The sequence below is a fragment of the Marmota flaviventris genome, chromosome 9 (assembly GCF_047511675.1).
Source record: "Marmota flaviventris isolate mMarFla1 chromosome 9, mMarFla1.hap1, whole genome shotgun sequence".
NCBI classification, from domain to species: domain Eukaryota; kingdom Metazoa; phylum Chordata; class Mammalia; order Rodentia; family Sciuridae; genus Marmota; species Marmota flaviventris.
In genome coordinates, this window is record NC_092506.1 from 127451357 (window position 1) to 127470540 (window position 19184).

Sequence of the window (19184 nt, forward strand, 5' to 3'; positions counted from 1 at the left end):
CATCTTCAGCATGCAATCTATATGCCCTCATGTCCTATACCGATGTAAAAATGTACTAAAAGTGGAAGACAACAGATTTAAATATAGCCCACTCACAGAGGATGTGCCTCAATTTCATGATATTATGGGTTCAATCACTGGCACCACAAAAGCACTGAGATCTATTTTTTTTCCAAATATATTTTTTCCCTTTCCTATTTAATTGTTACCTGAATGATTCATGGACATTTATACATATTCATAATTCTTTTTCTCATTTGTAGTTTTTTTTTTTTTTTTTGTACTGGGGATTGAACTTGGGGATATTCAACAACTGAGCCACATCCCATCCCTGCTTTGTATTTTATTGAGAGAAAAGGTCTCACTGTGTTGATTAATACCTAGCCATTGCTGAGGCTGGCTTTGAACTCACAATTCTCCTATCTCAGCCTCCCAAGCTGCTGGGATTATAGGTTTGTACCACTGAACCCAGAGATTTCTAGCATTATTGAAGCAACTTATTTTTCATACATCAATATTTTGACCTACCAATAAAGAAAAGTCCACAACTAGATAAATTCTCTGGCAATTCCTACCAAACCCTTAAAGAAGTACTAACACCAATACTCCTCAAATTATTCCATGAAATAGAAAAGGATGAAACACTTCCAAACTCATTCTATGTAGGAAGAATAATCCTGGTACCAAAACCAGACAGAGATACCTCAAAGAAATAAAACTTTGGACAAATATCCCCTATGAACATACATGCATCAACTCTTAATGAAATATTGAAAAAAACTACATACAAAACATATGAAAAACATAGTGCACCATGATCAAGTGGGGTTCATCCCAGGGACACAAGGTTGGTTCAACCTATGGAAATCAAAACAGGATTCATTAATAGACTTAAAAAAAACATAACATAATTATCTCAATAGTTAAAGAAAGAGCACTTGGCAGAATAGAGCATGCATTCATGTTTAAAATGGTAGAAAAAATAGGGATAATATGAATGTAACTGAACATTTTAAAAGCTCTATACCAAAAAACCCAAGACTAACATGATTCCAAATGGAAAAAAAAATGAAACATTCTTTCTAAAAACTAGAAAAAGACAAGGTTGCCCTCTTTCACCACTTCTATTCAACATATGAATTTTGAAATTCTAACCAGAGCAGTTTGGAAAAAGAGATTAAAGGGATATGAATATGAAAAGAAGAGCTCAAAATATCCCTATTTTCTGAAAACAATATTTTATATGTAGAAGACACAAAACTACACCACAAAATTTTTAAAACTTATAACAACACTCAGCATAGTAGCAGGATATAGAATTAACACTCATAAATCAATTATGATCCTGTACACAAATTATGCATCAGCTGATGAATCACAATGGATTCAAAACAATTTAAAAAATCAAATGATCAGGAAACAATCTAAGAAGTGAAAGACCTCTATTATGAAAATTGCCAAACACTAAAGAAAGAAATTGAAGAAGACCGTAGAAGATGGAATATTTCAAATATTCATGGATTGGCAGAATTAATGTTACCAAAATTGACATACTACCAAAATGCTATAGTTTTAATGCAACTCCTATTAAAATGTCAATGATATTTCACAAAGAAATAGAAAAAGCAGTCATAAAATTCACTTGGAAAAACAAGAAGCCCAGAATATTCAAAACAATCCTTAGTGAAAAAAAGTGAAGGAGACAGCAGACATCACAAGATCCGCTCTCAAATTATACTATAGTGCTACAAAAATGGCATGAGATTGGCACTAAAACAGGCAAAATGTCCAATGGAACAGAAAAGACATCACAAAGACAAAAATCACATACATACTGTCTTGTTAATCTAGACAAAGGCACCAACAACATACATTGAAAGAAAAGACAGCCTCTTAAACAAATGGTACTAAGAAAACTGGAAATATGCATGTGGCAGAATCAAATTGAACCACTATCCCTATCCCTGCACAAAACTCAACTCAAAGTACATCAAGGAACTAGGCATTAAACCAGACATCCTGTACCCACTAGAAGAAAATATAGGCCCGACTTTCCATCATTTTGGCTTAGGAACTGACTTCCTCAACAAGACTTCTAAATTGCAACAAATAAAATCAAGAATCAATAAATGGGAAGGTAACAAAGTAAAAAGCTTTCTCACAGGAAAGAAAATTATCAAGAACATGAACAGAGAACCTACAAAATGGGAGAAAATCTTTACCACCTGCACCTCAGAACATTAGTCTTCTGGATATATAAATAATTCAAAACAAACCAGCACAGGAGGCTGAAAGAGGAGGATCCAGAGTTCAAATCCAGTTTCAGCAATGGTGAGGCACTGAGCAACTCTATGTCTAAATAAATGCAAAACAGAGCTGTGTATGGGGCTCAGTGTTAGAGAACTAGCCTTGCAGGTGTAAGACCCTGGGTTTGATCTTCAGCACTACATAAAAATAAATAAATAAATAATAATCAAGTAAATTGTGTCCATCTACAACAAAAATTAAAAAAAAAAAAATAAAATAAAACATAGGGCTGGGGATGTGGCTCAGTGGTTGAATGCCCCTGAGTTGAATCTCCACTACTTGCCCCCATGGAAAAAACAATCAAAAAACTTAACACACACACACACAACCCAATATAGTTAATATTCTCTTCTAGTGGTCATAGGATGTTAATAAATGTGCAAAGGATCTGAAACTGGTTGTTCACAGAACAAGAAATGCAATTGGTGAGCAAATATATTTTTAAAATGCTCAATATCCAACCAGCAGTGTATGAGGGTACACTTTTCCTGCATCCTCACCAGCATTTGTTGTTGTTTGTCTTCATCATGGCTGCCATTCTTACTGAAGTGAGATAGTATCATAGGGTAGTTTTAATTTGCCTTTCTCTGATTGCTAGAGATGGTGAGCATTTTTTTTCATATATTTGTTGATTGATTGTATATCCTCTTCTGAGAAGTGTCTGTTCAGGTCCTTGGCACATTTGTTGATTGGATTATTTGTGTGTGTGTCTGTGTGTATGTGTGTGTGTGTTTAGCCTTTTGAGTTCTTTGTATACCCTAGAGATTAGAGCTCTATCTGATGTGTGAGGGGTAAAAATTTGTTCCCAGGATGTAGGCTCCCTATTCACCTCACATATTATTTCTATTGCTGAGAAAAAAACTTTTTAGTTTGAGTTCATCCCATTTGCTAATTCTTGGTTTTAACTCTTGTGCTATAGGAATCTTATTAAGGAAGTTGGGGCCTAGCTCCACATGAGGAAGATTAGGGCCTACTTTTTCTTCCATTAGATGCAGAGTCTCTGGTTTAATACCTAGACCCTTGATCCATTTTGAGTTAACTTTTGTGCATGGTGAGAGATAGGGATTCAATTTCATTTTTTTTGCATATGGATTTCCAGTTTTCCCAACACCATTTGTTGAGGATGCTATATTTTCTCCAGTGCATGGTTTTAGTACCTTTGTCTAATATAAGGCAGTTGTAGTTTTGTTGGTTAGTCTCTGTGTCCTCTATCCTGTACCATTGGTCCACCAGTCTGTTTTGGTGCCAGTACCATGCTGTTTTTGTTACTATTGATCTGTAGTATAGTTTAAGATCTGGTATAGTGATACCATCTGTTTCACTCTTCCTGCTTAGAATTTCTTTTGCTATTCTGGGTCTCTTATATTTCTAGATGAATTTCATAATTGCTTTTTCTATTTCTGTGAGGAATGTCATTGGGATTTTGATCAGAATTGCACTGCTGGTGAGATTGTAAATTGGTGCAGCCAATTTGGAAAGCAGTATGGAGATTCCTTGGAAAACTGGGAATGTAACCACCATTTGACCCAGCTATTCCTCTTCTAGGACTATACCCAAAAGACCTAAAAACAGCATACTACAGGGACTCAGCCACATCAATGTTTATAGTAGCACAATTCACAATAACTAGACTGTAGAGCCAATCTAGATGCTCTTCAATGGATTAATGGATAAAAATATGTGGCATATATACACAATGGAATATTACTCAGCACTAAAAAATAATAAAATCATTGCATTTGCAGGGAAAAGGATGGCATTAGAGCAGATTATGCTAAGTTAATTTAGACAGTCCCCAAAAAACAAATGCCAAATGTCTTCTCTGATATAAGGGGGGTGACACAAAATGGGGAAGAGAGGAAAAGCATGGGAAGAAGATTACCTATACACAGGGAAGAGGGGTGGGAGGGAAAGGGAGGGAGAAAAGGAATTGCATGGATGGTGGAAGGAGAGCCTCATTGTTATACAAACTACATGTATGAAGATGTGAGAAAAAATGGAATAGTGCTACCTTAGATTAAGAAGAGAGAAGTGATGGGAGGGGAGAGGAGAGGTTGGAAAGATAGGAAGGATAGTAGAATGGAATAGATATTATTATTATTGGTGTATATATGTGAATGCATGATCAATGTGAATCTACAACATGTATACTCAGAAAAATGAGATATTGTATCTCATGTGGTTCAAATGTATGATATGTCAAGGTCATTGTACTGTCATGTGTAACTAACTTAAACAAATAAAAATAAAAAATGAATTGTAGTGCAAAAAAGTACATGTAAAATGGCATAAATTGACATAAAAATACTTTATATTCAGAGGTAAAATTGTGCTTTATATGTGTAATAAGGATTGTAGTGCATTCCACTGTTGTCGTGCACTTAAAAAATTATAAAATCAACAAAAAGTAGAGAAAAACACAAAAATGCTAAATTTCTCTAGAAATTAGAAAATGCAAATTAAAACTACATTGATATTCCATTCTTGGTCCAGTCAAAATAAGAATTATCAAGAATACAAGTAAATGGTGGAGAGAATGTGAGAAAAAAGTTACACTCATACTTTGCTAGTGAGACTGCAAATTGGTGCAAGTACTGTGGAAAACAGTATGGAGATTCCCCTGAAAATTTGGAATGGAATCACCATTCAACCAGTTATCACCCCAGTTGAATCTTGATTTTATTTGTTGCAATTTAGAAGTCTTGTTGAGGAAATCAGTTCCTAAGTTAACATGATGTAGAGTTGGGCATATATATATATATATATATATATATATATATATATATATATATATCTCCAAGGGACTTTAAATCAATATACTACAGTGACACAGCCACATCAATGTCTACAGCAGCCCAATTCTAAGGAAACAACCTAGGTGAGCTTCAACAGATGAAAGGTTAAAGAAAATGGGGTACATATACACAATGGAGTATTTCTTATCCATAAAGAAGAATGAAATTTATGGCACTTGCTGGTAAATGGATGGAACTTGAGACTATTATACTTAGTGAAATAAGCCAATACCAAAAAAAAAAAAAAAAAAGAAAAAAAAAAACAAAGGCCAAAAGTTCTCTCTGATCCTAAATAGAATCAGATGTAGCCCATGTATGTAAAAAATACACTCTATTTTCATACATATCTAAAAAAATAAAATAAAACCTGGTGCTGAAAAAAAATTAAAAAATAAGAACAGCAATAAAAAGCTTTAACCTAACACACACATTTAATAATGGAAAGACATGACTAAAATTCAGTGGTCTAGATACACTAAAGCAAGACTAGAAATAAATGAAGAAACTCTTACAGAATTATGCGAGTTTGAGATCTTCATTTATGCAGGTTCTCAGCCTACGTATCTCCCATATATTTGCAGACACCATATTATTGACAAGTATGGAGGAACCACCACAGAAAATGCATTTCAGATACTCTACTGCCTATATCACTATTTCACTAACATGGCTCCACTCTCACAACACTGAAAAGAAAGTTGTTACTTAACAGTGCAAGCTAACACCACTCAGGAGTCACAGATAAGACATAGGAAACTACAATAGAGACACCATTTCTTAAATAATTCAACATCACACACTTAACCAATAGCATAAGACACATCATCCAGGGAAAATAGTTTCATAAGCAGACACTCAAATAAATGTGGGAAAGATATATATCCCTGAAGATGTACAAATTTCAATATAGAAATATAAGAAAGATAAAAAGCAAAGTAGCATGACTCTTTTATAGTTAATTACCCTAGAAACTATTTCCAAAGATAATGCAATATACAAAAATGCCAGAATAATATTCAAAAAAATGTTAAAATAGTGAATCATTTCAAAGATGAAGCAAAGAAAAACTGAGTAGATTAAGGAAAACAATGAAGGGCATGAAAGAACAATTAAATACAGATTCTGAAAAAGAATCAATTAGAAATCTTGAAAATAAATACCTCAATACCTCAAATAAATATATCTAGTTGAAGTTAGACCCATAGACTAGATCAAGTGAAAGAAAAAAATACCAGAGCTTGAAGTTGATGATGAAATATCACATTCAGACAATATCAACAACAATCAAAATGATTGTAAACAAATTACAAAACCACTAGACACAATTCATAGACTTATTTTATGAATCACTGGTACACATAATGGAGAAGAGGTACAGGCTATAGGCAATGAAAGCTTTCTCAGTGAATAAAAGAAACTATTTCTTATATCTTGTGAAAGTTATGGACATCCAGGTATAAGAATTTAGAAAACCAAATGGACATGGCCCGAAAAGAACTTCTCCAGATCATAGTCTATAAAATTACCAAAGGTACACTGAAATCTATAATAAGGGCCAAAGCAATTATAAACACATCAGAAAAATATTAGATTTCTGAGTAGAAATTTTAAGGCCCAGGAAATGGTATATTTCAAACCCCAAATAAAAATGTTAAAAAAGAAACAAAGACAATAATTGTAAAATGGATGGAAGGGGTGGTCATCATGTTAAGGTGAAAAAATCAGAAACAAAACCCCAATTATCACATTCTCTCCCTAACATGTGGAATCTGGGAAGAAAATAAGAATGACTAGAAAATGACGGAGGGGACATTAAGGAAGAGGGAAGGTAACTGGGGATGAAAAATGTAGTAGAGGGGAAAATGGAAGTAAGGAGAGTGGTCAGGATTCAAGTATTGTATATGTGTGTATAGAAATATCACTGTGAAATTCAATAATGTAGGCACTCAATAGGAGCTGATATTAACAGTTGATAAGAACACCTGGTTTTATAACAAGTCCAATCTGCTATCATGTGACCATATATGAAACAGAATGTATAATATAAAAATATTCTACTTCTGCAAAGACATAAAATTTTAGGGTCAAAATTAATGTAAAATTTCTTCACACAATATCATTTACATGTATTGAAGAATTAGATTCCTGTTTCTATATTTGAAAAAAAAGTAATAAAATTGGTATTTTAACACTCATATGAAAACACTGACCAAATATAATTCAATACTTAATAATGTTTTAGATCTAGTATCAGAACTTTTTCATATGCTCTCCTAATCTGTATGCCCTATAAACATTTTGTTAACTTGAAAATTATTTGTACAATGTTTGTTTTTTACTGTTTTGTGAGATGGTATTTCATGATGATGGTCAGGGTGATCTTAAATACCGGGGCTCAAGCAATTGTCCTGCCTCAGTCTCTTAAGTATCTGGGGTAAATGCATGTGTCACTGCACCCATAGCTTGAAGTTAAAGAAGAAAAAAAGATGAAATGATCATTAATTGAGAACAGGTCAGGTAAATATATTAACTAGTGTAGCTTGAACTCAGAAAATGTCCTGTCTCTGTAAAAAATAGTTTTTGTTCTTGCACAACTTCTTTCTCTTAGGCTTAAGGCCTTTTAAAAAATAAGGGTTGTATCACTTTAGTTCACCAGGTTGTTATGGAGATTTACTAAGATAATATTGAAACATGTTAAGCAAAATAGTAAATTAATGGCATACTTAACTACTTACAATCTCAGCTAGAACTAATGTGTATTTTTCATAGGTTCTAATATTCAAAAGTTAAAATTATTTTAAAAAATGCTTGAGTCCTAATTTTCATGATCAATTCGGCTCTTCTTTGTGCTTTATAACTCAGAGCAAATCAACAATTAATTTATAACTCTATTTATAAATATCTCCTTAAATTAGAGAATATAATCATCCCCTTCTGTGAGACTAATCAATAATAACAAAGGTAAGAAATTAACAAATGCCAAAAACTTCACTACTACGATTTCTTCTCTACCTAGTTGAACAGAATCAGCAGATAAGTGTAGCTACATTTCCACATTAATCTCCAACTGACTTGGAACACAAAATTTTCTTTAACACAATGGATACTGAGGAGTCATGATGGGGCTTAGCTCTCTTAGATTCAATGAATCTGCTTAATCTATTCCTTTTGAGGCAGACCTTAATAAATGCTGAAAACTTTAGGCAGCGATTCCAACAGCTTGGAAATTTTCCATTATTTGGGAAAACTACTAGAAGTGCCAATCTAAATTGGCACTCACCATGGAAAATAGTGATGTGGAACCCCCTGCAGTCAAAGGAAATCTATTTCAAGGGATGGAAGGATTTGAGGCACAGATCTGTTAGCTAAGATGACAGAACACTCTGATCTCTTCCAGAGATTACTTGAAGTTTTACTTGAACCTTTCTAATAGATTTGAATGATTTTAATTTTATGACTGAAAGACAAAGTCCTAAAATGATAATGCACCAGAAAGGGCAAGGCTAATATGGGGATTCCACATAAGGTTCCTAAAAGGGGGACAGGGTCAGAGTGCTTAGTATTTGTTGGCCAAAGCTAGAGGCCAAGCTGTCAAAGCAGAGTGCTTCTGCTTGGAAACAACTGTTGAATAAAAAGCATAAGTGCATGAGAACTAAAAAGAGTGTTGAGTCTAAGTGTGGGTTACCATTTAGTCTCAGGGATTGGATCAGTCAGGATATTTTGAAATAAAAGCTCTTCACTACCAGACTGCAGGGCCAGGTCTGGCAGAAACACCACAGCAACAGAACTGACAGAGACAAAGGAACAATTTAAAAATCTATTCATTCCTCTCCATCTGACTACAGAATTATCTTCCTTACACTTCAAGGATATCATTAGGTCCTTGATAAATTAAAGGGGGATGGTAGAATAGCTAACTTCAGCTAAACAAGGAATTTCAAGACCCAAATAGCAAATTATAAAACCATAGGTGTGATACTATCTGTACCTGTGAGGAGGGGTTATGCTTGAAATGAACTGGATAATGCTGGAAACCCTAAGGATAAAGGTTTGCAAAGTCCTAAGATATTAGCTAGTGGTATATCTCAGTGGTAGGAAAATTTCCCAGCATGCATGAGAAGAAAAAGAAAGGAGAGGGGAAGAGAGAGGAGAGAACAAACCTTGAAGGTGACTCATGCACACATCACTACTTATTTTTTTTTAAAAAAATAACGAATCCATTTTAATTATGTATATATGACGGTAGAGTGCAATTTGATTCATTGGACACAACTGCAACAACTTTCATTTCTGATTTTACAGGATGTACCATTGCATCATATATGCAGTCATACCTGTACCAAGGTAATAATGTCTATCTCACTCCACCATCTTTCTTGCCTCCATTACCCCTTCATCTTTCTCTTTGCCCAATCAAAGTATCATCACTGCTTCTTGGCTAGACTTTGAAGGGTTTCTGACTAATGAACTGTCCTAACTCACTACGGTTACATACATAGTAATGCTATGAAATATCACCTCATATATAAGATGCAACAAGTGTAACTATTGTGGATATACATCTAATGTTGATTAGTATTATAATGTAAATACTTACGCAGTATTTCCACTAGCAATGGCGTAAGACAAGGCAATCTCTCCACAATTATCTGAAGCAGACACATTAACACCACATTGAAGAAGCAGCTCAGCTATGTGTGTTGATTTATGTTCCACAGCCAACATGAGGGCTGTTCTAAAATAAGAGAGATAACTCCAAATTTAGGTATTTTAATAAGTTTAATTAAAAAGCCATTGTAATACATTTTACCAATTTGACATCTAGCTCTACATACACTAACAGACATATACATCTTGGAAGATCAAATCTTTATCTTTATAAATCATTTGTAAGTCTAAAAGGAAAACAAACACATAAAAAAATAAATCACGTGTCCCAAAAGGGGAGAGTTACAAACTTAAAATCCTTCAATGAACATTAATTATGATGAGGTCATTCATCTGGAGTTGGCAAAGATTTCAATGAATAAAGCTCCATTTCTTTCTTAGGGTGATGTAATATATTGTAACTCACAGTCAGCCAAAGGTCAAGGAGTAAAAAAGGTATTTGCAGGAATAACATAATAACAGTAGCACTGGTGATAATAATAATAATTGTTGCTTCAGTCATTCACTCTGAGAAGCATTTGCCAGGCATTGAAATCAATGCTACATGTATAATCTTGCAACCAGATTTCAAGCATATCTTACACTCTTTTTCATTATAAATGTTCAAAATTTGTTAAGACTAATTAGACATCAGGAAAAATCTGAAATCAATATTCTACAAATTAAGCAATTTAAAGCAAATAGTTATATATAGGAAAAAATAATTTTCAATGTCTATCTATACTCAACACAGCATTTCCAAAAGAAAACTATACCAGGAGAAGATGAAATATTACAGAAAATTTTAAAAGTTCAATACTGAATAAAAGCACAAACTAAAAGTCTATATTTTACAAAACTAACATGAAAACTCTAGCTAACACAAGATTATGTGATCAACAAAATCAAATAGTAATCATCAGCCAATAATTATAAGGGCATGTGAATCATACTACATACTCTTATTTGTGTTGCTCAGTTTGAATAATTGCTTTTCTCCTTAATTTTAGTTTATGTTCATAAATTTCACTCTATTCCAATGATTGTCATTCCCATTAATTTAATATTTTTAACTTGAGTGATTTTACTATAATATTAACCTTTTTCCAAAAAATATAAAGTACTATACCTTCCCTTATCATCAACTGCATGTATGTTTGCTTTATTCTTAATAAAAAATTCTACCATCATCTGTCTGTTTTTCTTTATGGTGAATAAAAGTGGTGTTTGGCCACTCTGAAAAACAACAAATATAGTTTATTCACAAAATTACTATTTTTCAACTGAAGTTAACCTTACTAAATACTGTATGAACATAAGCATATAATAATAATGTAAATTAAGAGTAGCCACTCTCTTCTCTTCCCATTCTGCTTCCATAAGTGCTGCTCTTTCATTTTGAGATGCCTCTCCTCTGCCTACAATGGCCACATGAACTCCAGCATTTCTAAAACTGCTTCATACATTTACTGTTTCCATGGATCTTTGCTGCTGTCAAGCATTCATCATGGCATCTTGGAGTTATGTAACATGCACCCTCCTCAACCAAGAGCATCTTTAGGACATAAACTGTATTTTATATCCCAATAGCCCCATTCCCTAATACATATTAGTAAAGGATATAAGTATTATATTTCATTAACAAGCCAAATTCTCAACTCACTAGTAGGATGTATAAATCATATTCTGAAGAACGTCTAGTTTTCCAGAAATACCAAGCTGCATAGAAAAGATTCCTTGTTTTACTGTTAGAGAAAATTTACACAACTGTGCATTGTATGTCCAGTAGTACAGAAGTAGCTTTTCCATTGCTTAACACCTACTTGACACTGATTTTTCATTGGAGATATTCACATGTGAACAATTGAAGTTACAGGAATATATTTCTGAGAGCTTTCCAGCAACATGGAAGTTTTCTCCATGTTATACAAGTCCACTTGATTCTTTTTTATTTATGAAATCAGAATCCCAGATTCCCATGTAAGGAATTTCTGCTTAAAATTGATAGAGTCTGAGTAAACTATGTTGCTTTTTCATAATTATCTTTCATGTCAGAAAGTTAAATACAAAAATATATTATTTTTATGCAATTGGAGAAAATTTTTTCCAACTAATCCACTGAGAGGGGATTAACAAAGAGAAATAACCAACTCAAAAAAAAAAAAAAAATCAACACAGACCTAGGATTATGGCTCAGTGGTAGAGCACTCACCTAGCACATGTGAGGCCCTGGGTTTGATCCTCAGCAGCACATAAAATAAAATCAATGTATTGTGTACAATAAGAATTAAAATATAAATATTTTTTAAAACTCCAAACAAACAAACAAAAAAACCACCCAGTCAATAACTGAGCAAAAGAACTAAACAGAAATTTCTCAAAAGAAACACAAATGTCCAAACTATATATAAAAAAGTCTTCTACATCTCTAGCAATTATGTTAATGCAAATAAAAACTATACTAAGACTTTATTTTACTCCAGCCATAATGGTAATTATCAAGAACACACACAGTAATATATATGGTAAGAATGTGGGGCTGGGGATGTGGCTCAAGCGGTAGCGCACTCGCCAGGCATGCATGTGGCCCGGGTTCGATCCTCAGGACCACATACAAAGATGTTGTGTCTGTTGGAAATGAAAAAAAAAAATTCTCTCTCTCTCTCTCTCTCTCTCTCTCTCTCTCTCTCTCTCTCTCTATCCCTGGTTAAAAAAAAAAAAAAAGAATGTGGGGGTAAGGCACACGTTTACACTGTTGGTGGGACTACATACTAGTACAACCACCCTGGAAAACAGTTTGGAGATTCCCCAAAATCTAAGAAGGGAACCACAACATGAAACAGCTGTCCCATGACTCAGTATTTTCCCAAAATTAGTAAAACAAAATTTTACGTGTAACTGTATACTAATACATTCACATGTGTGTTTACAGTAGCACAATTCACAACAGGTAAATTAAGAAATTAACCCACATACCTGTGAATGGATGAAAGGATTAAGAATTCTGTGCATATGCATACAATGGAGTATTACTCAGCCATAAAAATACATTATGTCATTTGTTGGTAAATGAGTTGGTATCCAAGAATATAATGCTAAGTGAAATAAGTCAAATAAGAAACTCAAAGGTAAAATGTTTCATATGTGGAAGCTGGAGTTAATTAAAGAAAAAGAAACGAAGAACAGAATATCAAAAGATGCAAAGAAGATCATTAGTGTAGAAAAAGAAGATTGAGAGGCACAGAGATAATGAAAAAGGGAAGGCAATGAAGAAGGAAATCTTTAAAATTCATGTTATATGCATATATAAATATACCACAGGTAATTGCACCCTTATGTATAAGTAAAAAGAATCAACCAAATATAAATAAATAGACAGTTGAAAGGAGGTCCAGGAGAATAGGAGGGGGAGAATGGAGGAGGAGGGGTAGACAGATGGAAAGAGGGAATCAATGACTCAACTGGAATTCCATGCATGTAAGATTTTGGGGGAATGAATTCAACTACTATGTAAAACTATAAACTCTAATAAAAATAACATTGAAAATGTATTATCACTTGTAATGACAATCCTGGTAACATAATGCTTGGTTATTTTCCAAAATTCTTTTTATTATCCACTTTAATTGCAACTTAAAGTTACTTATAATTTTAGGCAAAATTTAATTCAGAAATTTTGTGTATCATCAAGATTTATGCTGATCTACACAGATTACTTGTAGCATCATGAAAGACACTAAACATTTGCATTTTAAAGGAACAAAGCTGAGGACTGATACATAGTACAGGTGGCGAAATCCATGAGTTATCTACTTCTAGCAATAATTTATCCATTCCAGCAATGAGTGACCTAATCAGCCTTTCAAAAATTCCAGTGGGAACATGATTTTTATAGTATATATAGAGAAAACTATTTGACTTCCAAATTCTAAATTCAAACAATTAATCGCATTTGAAAGAGATTCATAATATATTATGTAGTCCATATTCTTGTATATCAGTAGAAAACACCATGAAATCTTTATCACACTATATTAAAAAAGAGGAGTTGTAACCTCATTTATAGAGGCAAAGTAGGTGATTGGAGTAAGTGCTGCAGTTGCCAGAAGCAAACTGAAGAACATGTGTGCCCAGCATGTGAGAGGCAAAGCCTGCACACCACACCACACAGTACTATGGTTCAAGGGGACCGCATCAGGTTCCTTCACAGAAGCTTGAAGTTCAGATTTCTGCATGAGTCTCTTGAATTCTAAGTGTGGATTCAACTGATGGAGGCAAACTAAATACACACATGAGCTACAAAAGAAGGAGGAAGAATATGAGGAGAACTTCGAACATTTGCTAATATTTTAATAAAAAGAAAAATTGCTTATAATCAGTATTTTTTATCATGCATTACTGTTAATTTTAAGAAAAAAAATTAAATATTTTGAAAATAATAGTGATTGATGTATATACTGTGTTTTTGGCTTCAATATCTGCATTGGATGAAAGCAGTTTTGTTGCTATTAATGTGTTCCTATAAAAGATAACATAGTGGAGCGGAGTTTCACCCTTGTTGTTGTGAACATTTGAATTGGCACCATGTTCTAGAAGAATAATTGCACATTCCTCTTCCTCATATTGTAGGGCCTGTTGATTTTAACCAAGAAATAGATTGTAAATTTTGGAAATCCAAGAAAAATATTTCACGTTTTACTCATTAGTTATAACTAAATGGCATTAACCAATTTTTCTTCTAAGCATTTCATCAAATTCATTTCCTGCAAAACTACTGGTATATCTACCTTCATCAATGGTGTGTTGCCATCACTGTCACACAAGTCGACATTGCATTTCCTCTTCACTAGAAGAGCCACCACTGCTGGATTGCCATAGGCACAGGCATAATGTAGAGGGGTTCTGTGCAAGTAAGAAGCTTTATTAGGAATTCATAAGGTACCTTTTGAAATATACAACTATTTATGCAATTATAAACATTAAATAGCTCATAATTCCTTTATTTTCTTATGAAGAAGGTACAATATTTAGTAGCTGTCATTACTTATTTTATTAATGAATGATCAGCCTATGCCACTGACATTTTCTTCTTATTTCTTGTTTCTGATACTGCTGGGGATTGCACCCTGGGTTACTCAACTAATGAGTCATATCCTAAGCATATTTTTATTATATAAACAATTTTGATGCAGGGTCTCACTAAGTTGCCCACTGTGGTCTTAAACTTCCAATGCTCTTGCCTCAGCATCCTAAGTCACTGGAATCATGGGTATGTGCGACTGTGCCTGGTTCCATTGATTTTACTTATTTTTGTTTGCTTTGTTTTCATATTGCTGGGGATAGAACCCAGGCCTGAAGCATTCTAGGTAAGGAAGGGCTCTACCACATAACCACATCCCCAGAGCAGAGCAGCCCACTTGCCTAGAAATAAGATGCACTTGAGATTTAGCTCATCTTCAGTTTGAATTCTACTTTAGACTCTGTGATGTACTAGTTATCCCACAGTCTTACTCTCCCTCAATTTCCTAAAAAATTAAGGATTAAAATGAGTATCTCCCTGAATACTACCAGGATGCTTAATGGAGAATCTATGTAAAACATCTGAAGATTTTGTAGCACCAGCAGCAGCTCCATAATTGGTAGCTATTGTAATCAACATTATTGCTTTTTATCAACTAAGAGTATTTCAATTAATAAGTTAGTAGTATTGTAGTGATTTTTAAAAATATATTTTAAAAACTATGTATTTCAATGAGTCTAACATGATTTTTTTTTCTTATCATTTTAACAACACTGACAATGGAATCCCACTAATAATTTGGGATGCATTACAACTATAATTGGCAGCATTTAATTTTTTCTTCATAAAAAAAATAAAGAACCATCATAATTCATGGTGCCTTACCTTAAGTGAAATGTGAGACAAACAATAGATTTATGGCAGTTCTCATGACATGGATGGCATTCAAATTCAGTTTTAAAAGTATGATGGGTAAAGTAGGCTGAATAATAACAGTAAAAGGCCAAACCAAAAGCAAACTTAATGCCAAAGGAAAAAGAACCCAAATGAATTAGTATGGTTAAATTAATTCAGTATTTATATATATGGGATTTATGTATGAATCAGGTATTTTCAATGTTCAGTATTTAATATTGTCTTAATTTTTCACAAGAGACGTTTACAATTTCTTACCTCCATGAATGCATGATTGAAAAGGAGGAAGAACTGTTTCATTTGAAATTGAGTTCTATCACGTCAGTTTTAATTAACTGGTCACACCTAGAAAGTTTTTATGTAAGAGTTCTCTGAGATAGTAGAATATGACAAATACAAAATAAATAGATGTGCACTTCTTGCGCATTAAAAATGTATTCATTTTATGAGTACAAATGAATAGAATTAAAGAATAATTCTTTAATGCTTTACTTTATAAAAGTATCACTTAAAAATATAAAGTTGAGAAGTTTAGTATTTTTATGTGAAACTTTTATAAAGTAAAGCAATACTTTTTCAGTAGTAATAATCTTTTATACTTGCTCTCTTCTATTCTCACCAAAACAAAATTACTAACCTATAATTGCATATGTAAAATAAAATATGCATATATAAGAAATGTATGTATAGTAATATCTACAATAGATGAAATGCACTACAGGATATCTATATAGAAATGTATTAGAAAAAACATAAATGCTTTCTTCATGTTGGCAAAGGCATTCTAAGGAATAATGAATTTGAAAGAAGACTTCTTTTTTTCCTACCTCTCTTTTTAAAATTTATTATGTTGATGATGACGACAATGTTATTGTTGTTGTTTTGCTGGGGATTGCACCCTTACCCTTTGCTTTGCCATGCAAGAAGTGCTCTAACACTGAGCTTCATTTCCAACCTTGGAATTCTAATTTAATCAGATAAAATACTCTAATTTTACAGACGCTCAAGTGACAGTGACATATGAACATAGAAAAAAATATTTATGTCCTTGGAAATAGAAGGAATTTAAGTCTAACAAATGAAATAAATTTCTCAGCTACAATATTTTTAAGATGAAGAGTAGTGGTATTGGGCTGTTGATTATGGCTTGAGCTGTTTATTGCTCCTCAAATAGATGATTTAATGATAACTGCTGTGCCACATTTAAAACTGTTCATGCCACTACCTACCAATTCCATTTTACTCTTCTTCCAGATATTTGAATATTCTTTTTATCCTGTTCCAGTAACTTATCTTTTGGCCATTGGCAAACAAGTAATTTGTGAAAGTTAATAATGTATTTTGATACACAGAATGGCAAGTGTTTGTTCATTGCAAACATTTTCTTAGTGTCATCATGACCCTAAATGACTGCGTGTGGAACTAAAAAATGTACTGATATTTTCATTTGTTTTTTGTGAAATTGATAACCACAGAGAGAGCTCACATTTGGGGTCAATGAGTATTCTAATGTACAAACCACAAGCAGGGCCTACCTTTGATACTCTTAGTCCCTTCAGAACCGAGTAGGGCAAGCTACAGTAGGGTAGCAGCAGGCAGCCCTGTACAGACTAGGCACCCTTTGTGTGCTACTCCCTTGGCCCTGGTGACTGAGAGCTTGCACTGCCTGGATGCTCTACTCTCCATGCTTGTACAGATAAACAGTAATGGATAACTACAGGAAAGGGTACTGGAACAGTGGAATCAGCAATTTTGGAATTTTGTGCGAGAAGCTTTTGGCAGATGCTTTTTTACTTTAGTCTAAAGTGATAACAAAATTGAAAAAGCATGCTGTGTTTGGTGTTTTGGAAAGTGTGAAAGCTTCCAGTGAACTCTAGTGTCCTATGTGGAAAGGTAGTTAAAGGTAGTTACCTTCACTAACTGATGTTAATGAAGTATTTGCAGAAAATTCAGGGCTTGTCAACACTGTTGTTATGAAAATGGTTGGATTATCAAGATGACACCAAGTTATCCTAAGAATTTGATAAATTAGTGAGTGAAGCATGTGAGAAATAAGTAAAATCTTATTTTTAGAGGTGGAAGACACACCCCTAAATATACTAGTGTGAAGGAATTTTAAAAATATAAAAAAGAAGAAAGAACATGGAGCCATCTTCCCAATTCAGAGTTCTTGTGAGGCTCTTGGGACACAACAGGTAATAGATTACATCTGAAAATTTTTCAATGCTTTTGAAAAATGTGTACATTAAAAGCTGTTGTGTGTATTTATTTAAAAAAATCAGTGACTTTATAGGGAAATTTTAAGTATCTGGGAAACAAGTTAAAAATTTGGTTTTGTTTAGCTGCCCATTAGAAGTCCTGGGTACTGAACTTCCAAGGTGTGCAGGTCCTGAATATTGAGGACTCCACAGGATATTAAAGTCAAATATTCTAGTGAAAGGAGAACTGGTATCCTTTCTTCTCTGCTCCCATTGCCACAGCCTGGATGGTGCAGGCTTCAATTCCATCAGCCCATTGGTCCCTTACCCCTCAGTCCCTGGCCTCCCAGACCCTATTACCTATTTTTATGATCGGTGCTATCAACATGACATCCACGTCCCAGATAACGTTTAATTCTTCCCAGTTCACAATTTTTGGCAGCCTGGTGGATCTTCCCAAGAGGGTTATATCCGAAAAACTTGATTCCCAGTCTTACATAAACAAACTTTCTCCAGGCTCTATCCATCCTAAAGACAATTAGGTAACAACCTCTGTCAAGTGGCCTACCAAAGCAGGTCTGCCATTACCTATCTGCCAACCAACTGGAAAAATAGTCGTTACCAGGTGACACTGATAAACACAAATGCACATTCCACAATCTGCATAGCCCTAGGTGATTGGCTCCTGGAAGTTCCGCCCCCTGTACTGTGATCAGCGCCTGGCTATTCTGTACAGACCCCACCAAGAACTGGGTGAGACTCCCCTGAGACCCCCCAAAACCTATACAGTGAGTGAGATGCCCCACCAGAATCAGGTGGGCCTCAATGGCGGGCAGGTGAGAACCCCCCCCCACCCAGACCTGGGTGGGCAGGACTCATCCTCTCTTCCATTGCACAGCTGCGTATATCCACAGCAGGAAACAAATACTGCACTCTTCCTATTACTTTATTCAGTAAATGGCAGAAAAGGATATCCCTGACTTAAGATGTCCATTAAAAAATCTGGAAAAAATTCAGGAATGCATTTAATTTAAAGCAACAGATTAGAAGAAAACAACAGAATAACTGCACCAAAAGCAAATTTTAGTGTCACTCTGCTGCATCATCCACTCCCTGACATAACTCTGCTCAACACAAAGAGGGAGTAAGCAGCCCACCAGTTCCACTCAAAAGCAAAAGGAGAATAGTGTAACAACCATCACCCTAGGCTTTCCAGTGTAGTATCAAAATGTCCTGATTCAGTTTCTCCCAACCCAGATAATTGAGCAGAGAAGAAGAGATGAGCTATTTGGAGATGACCTG

General features: G+C 34.2%; 1 protein-coding gene across 1 annotated transcript in view; it reads right to left on the minus strand.

Moving 5' to 3' along the window:
- LOC139707022 (putative ankyrin repeat domain-containing protein 20A3) overlaps positions 1-13984 on the minus strand; it is a 70700-nt gene extending 56716 nt beyond the window's left edge. Inside the window, exons 1-3 of the mRNA XM_071617008.1 lie at positions 13805-13984; positions 10879-10985; positions 9700-9837 (exon numbers count right to left, since the gene is read on the minus strand). Coding sequence (XP_071473109.1) covers positions 9700-9837; positions 10879-10985; positions 13805-13984 — 425 coding nt within the window. The remainder of the gene's footprint in view (positions 1-9699; positions 9838-10878; positions 10986-13804) is intronic.
- Between the last annotated feature and the right edge of the window lie 5200 nt (positions 13985-19184).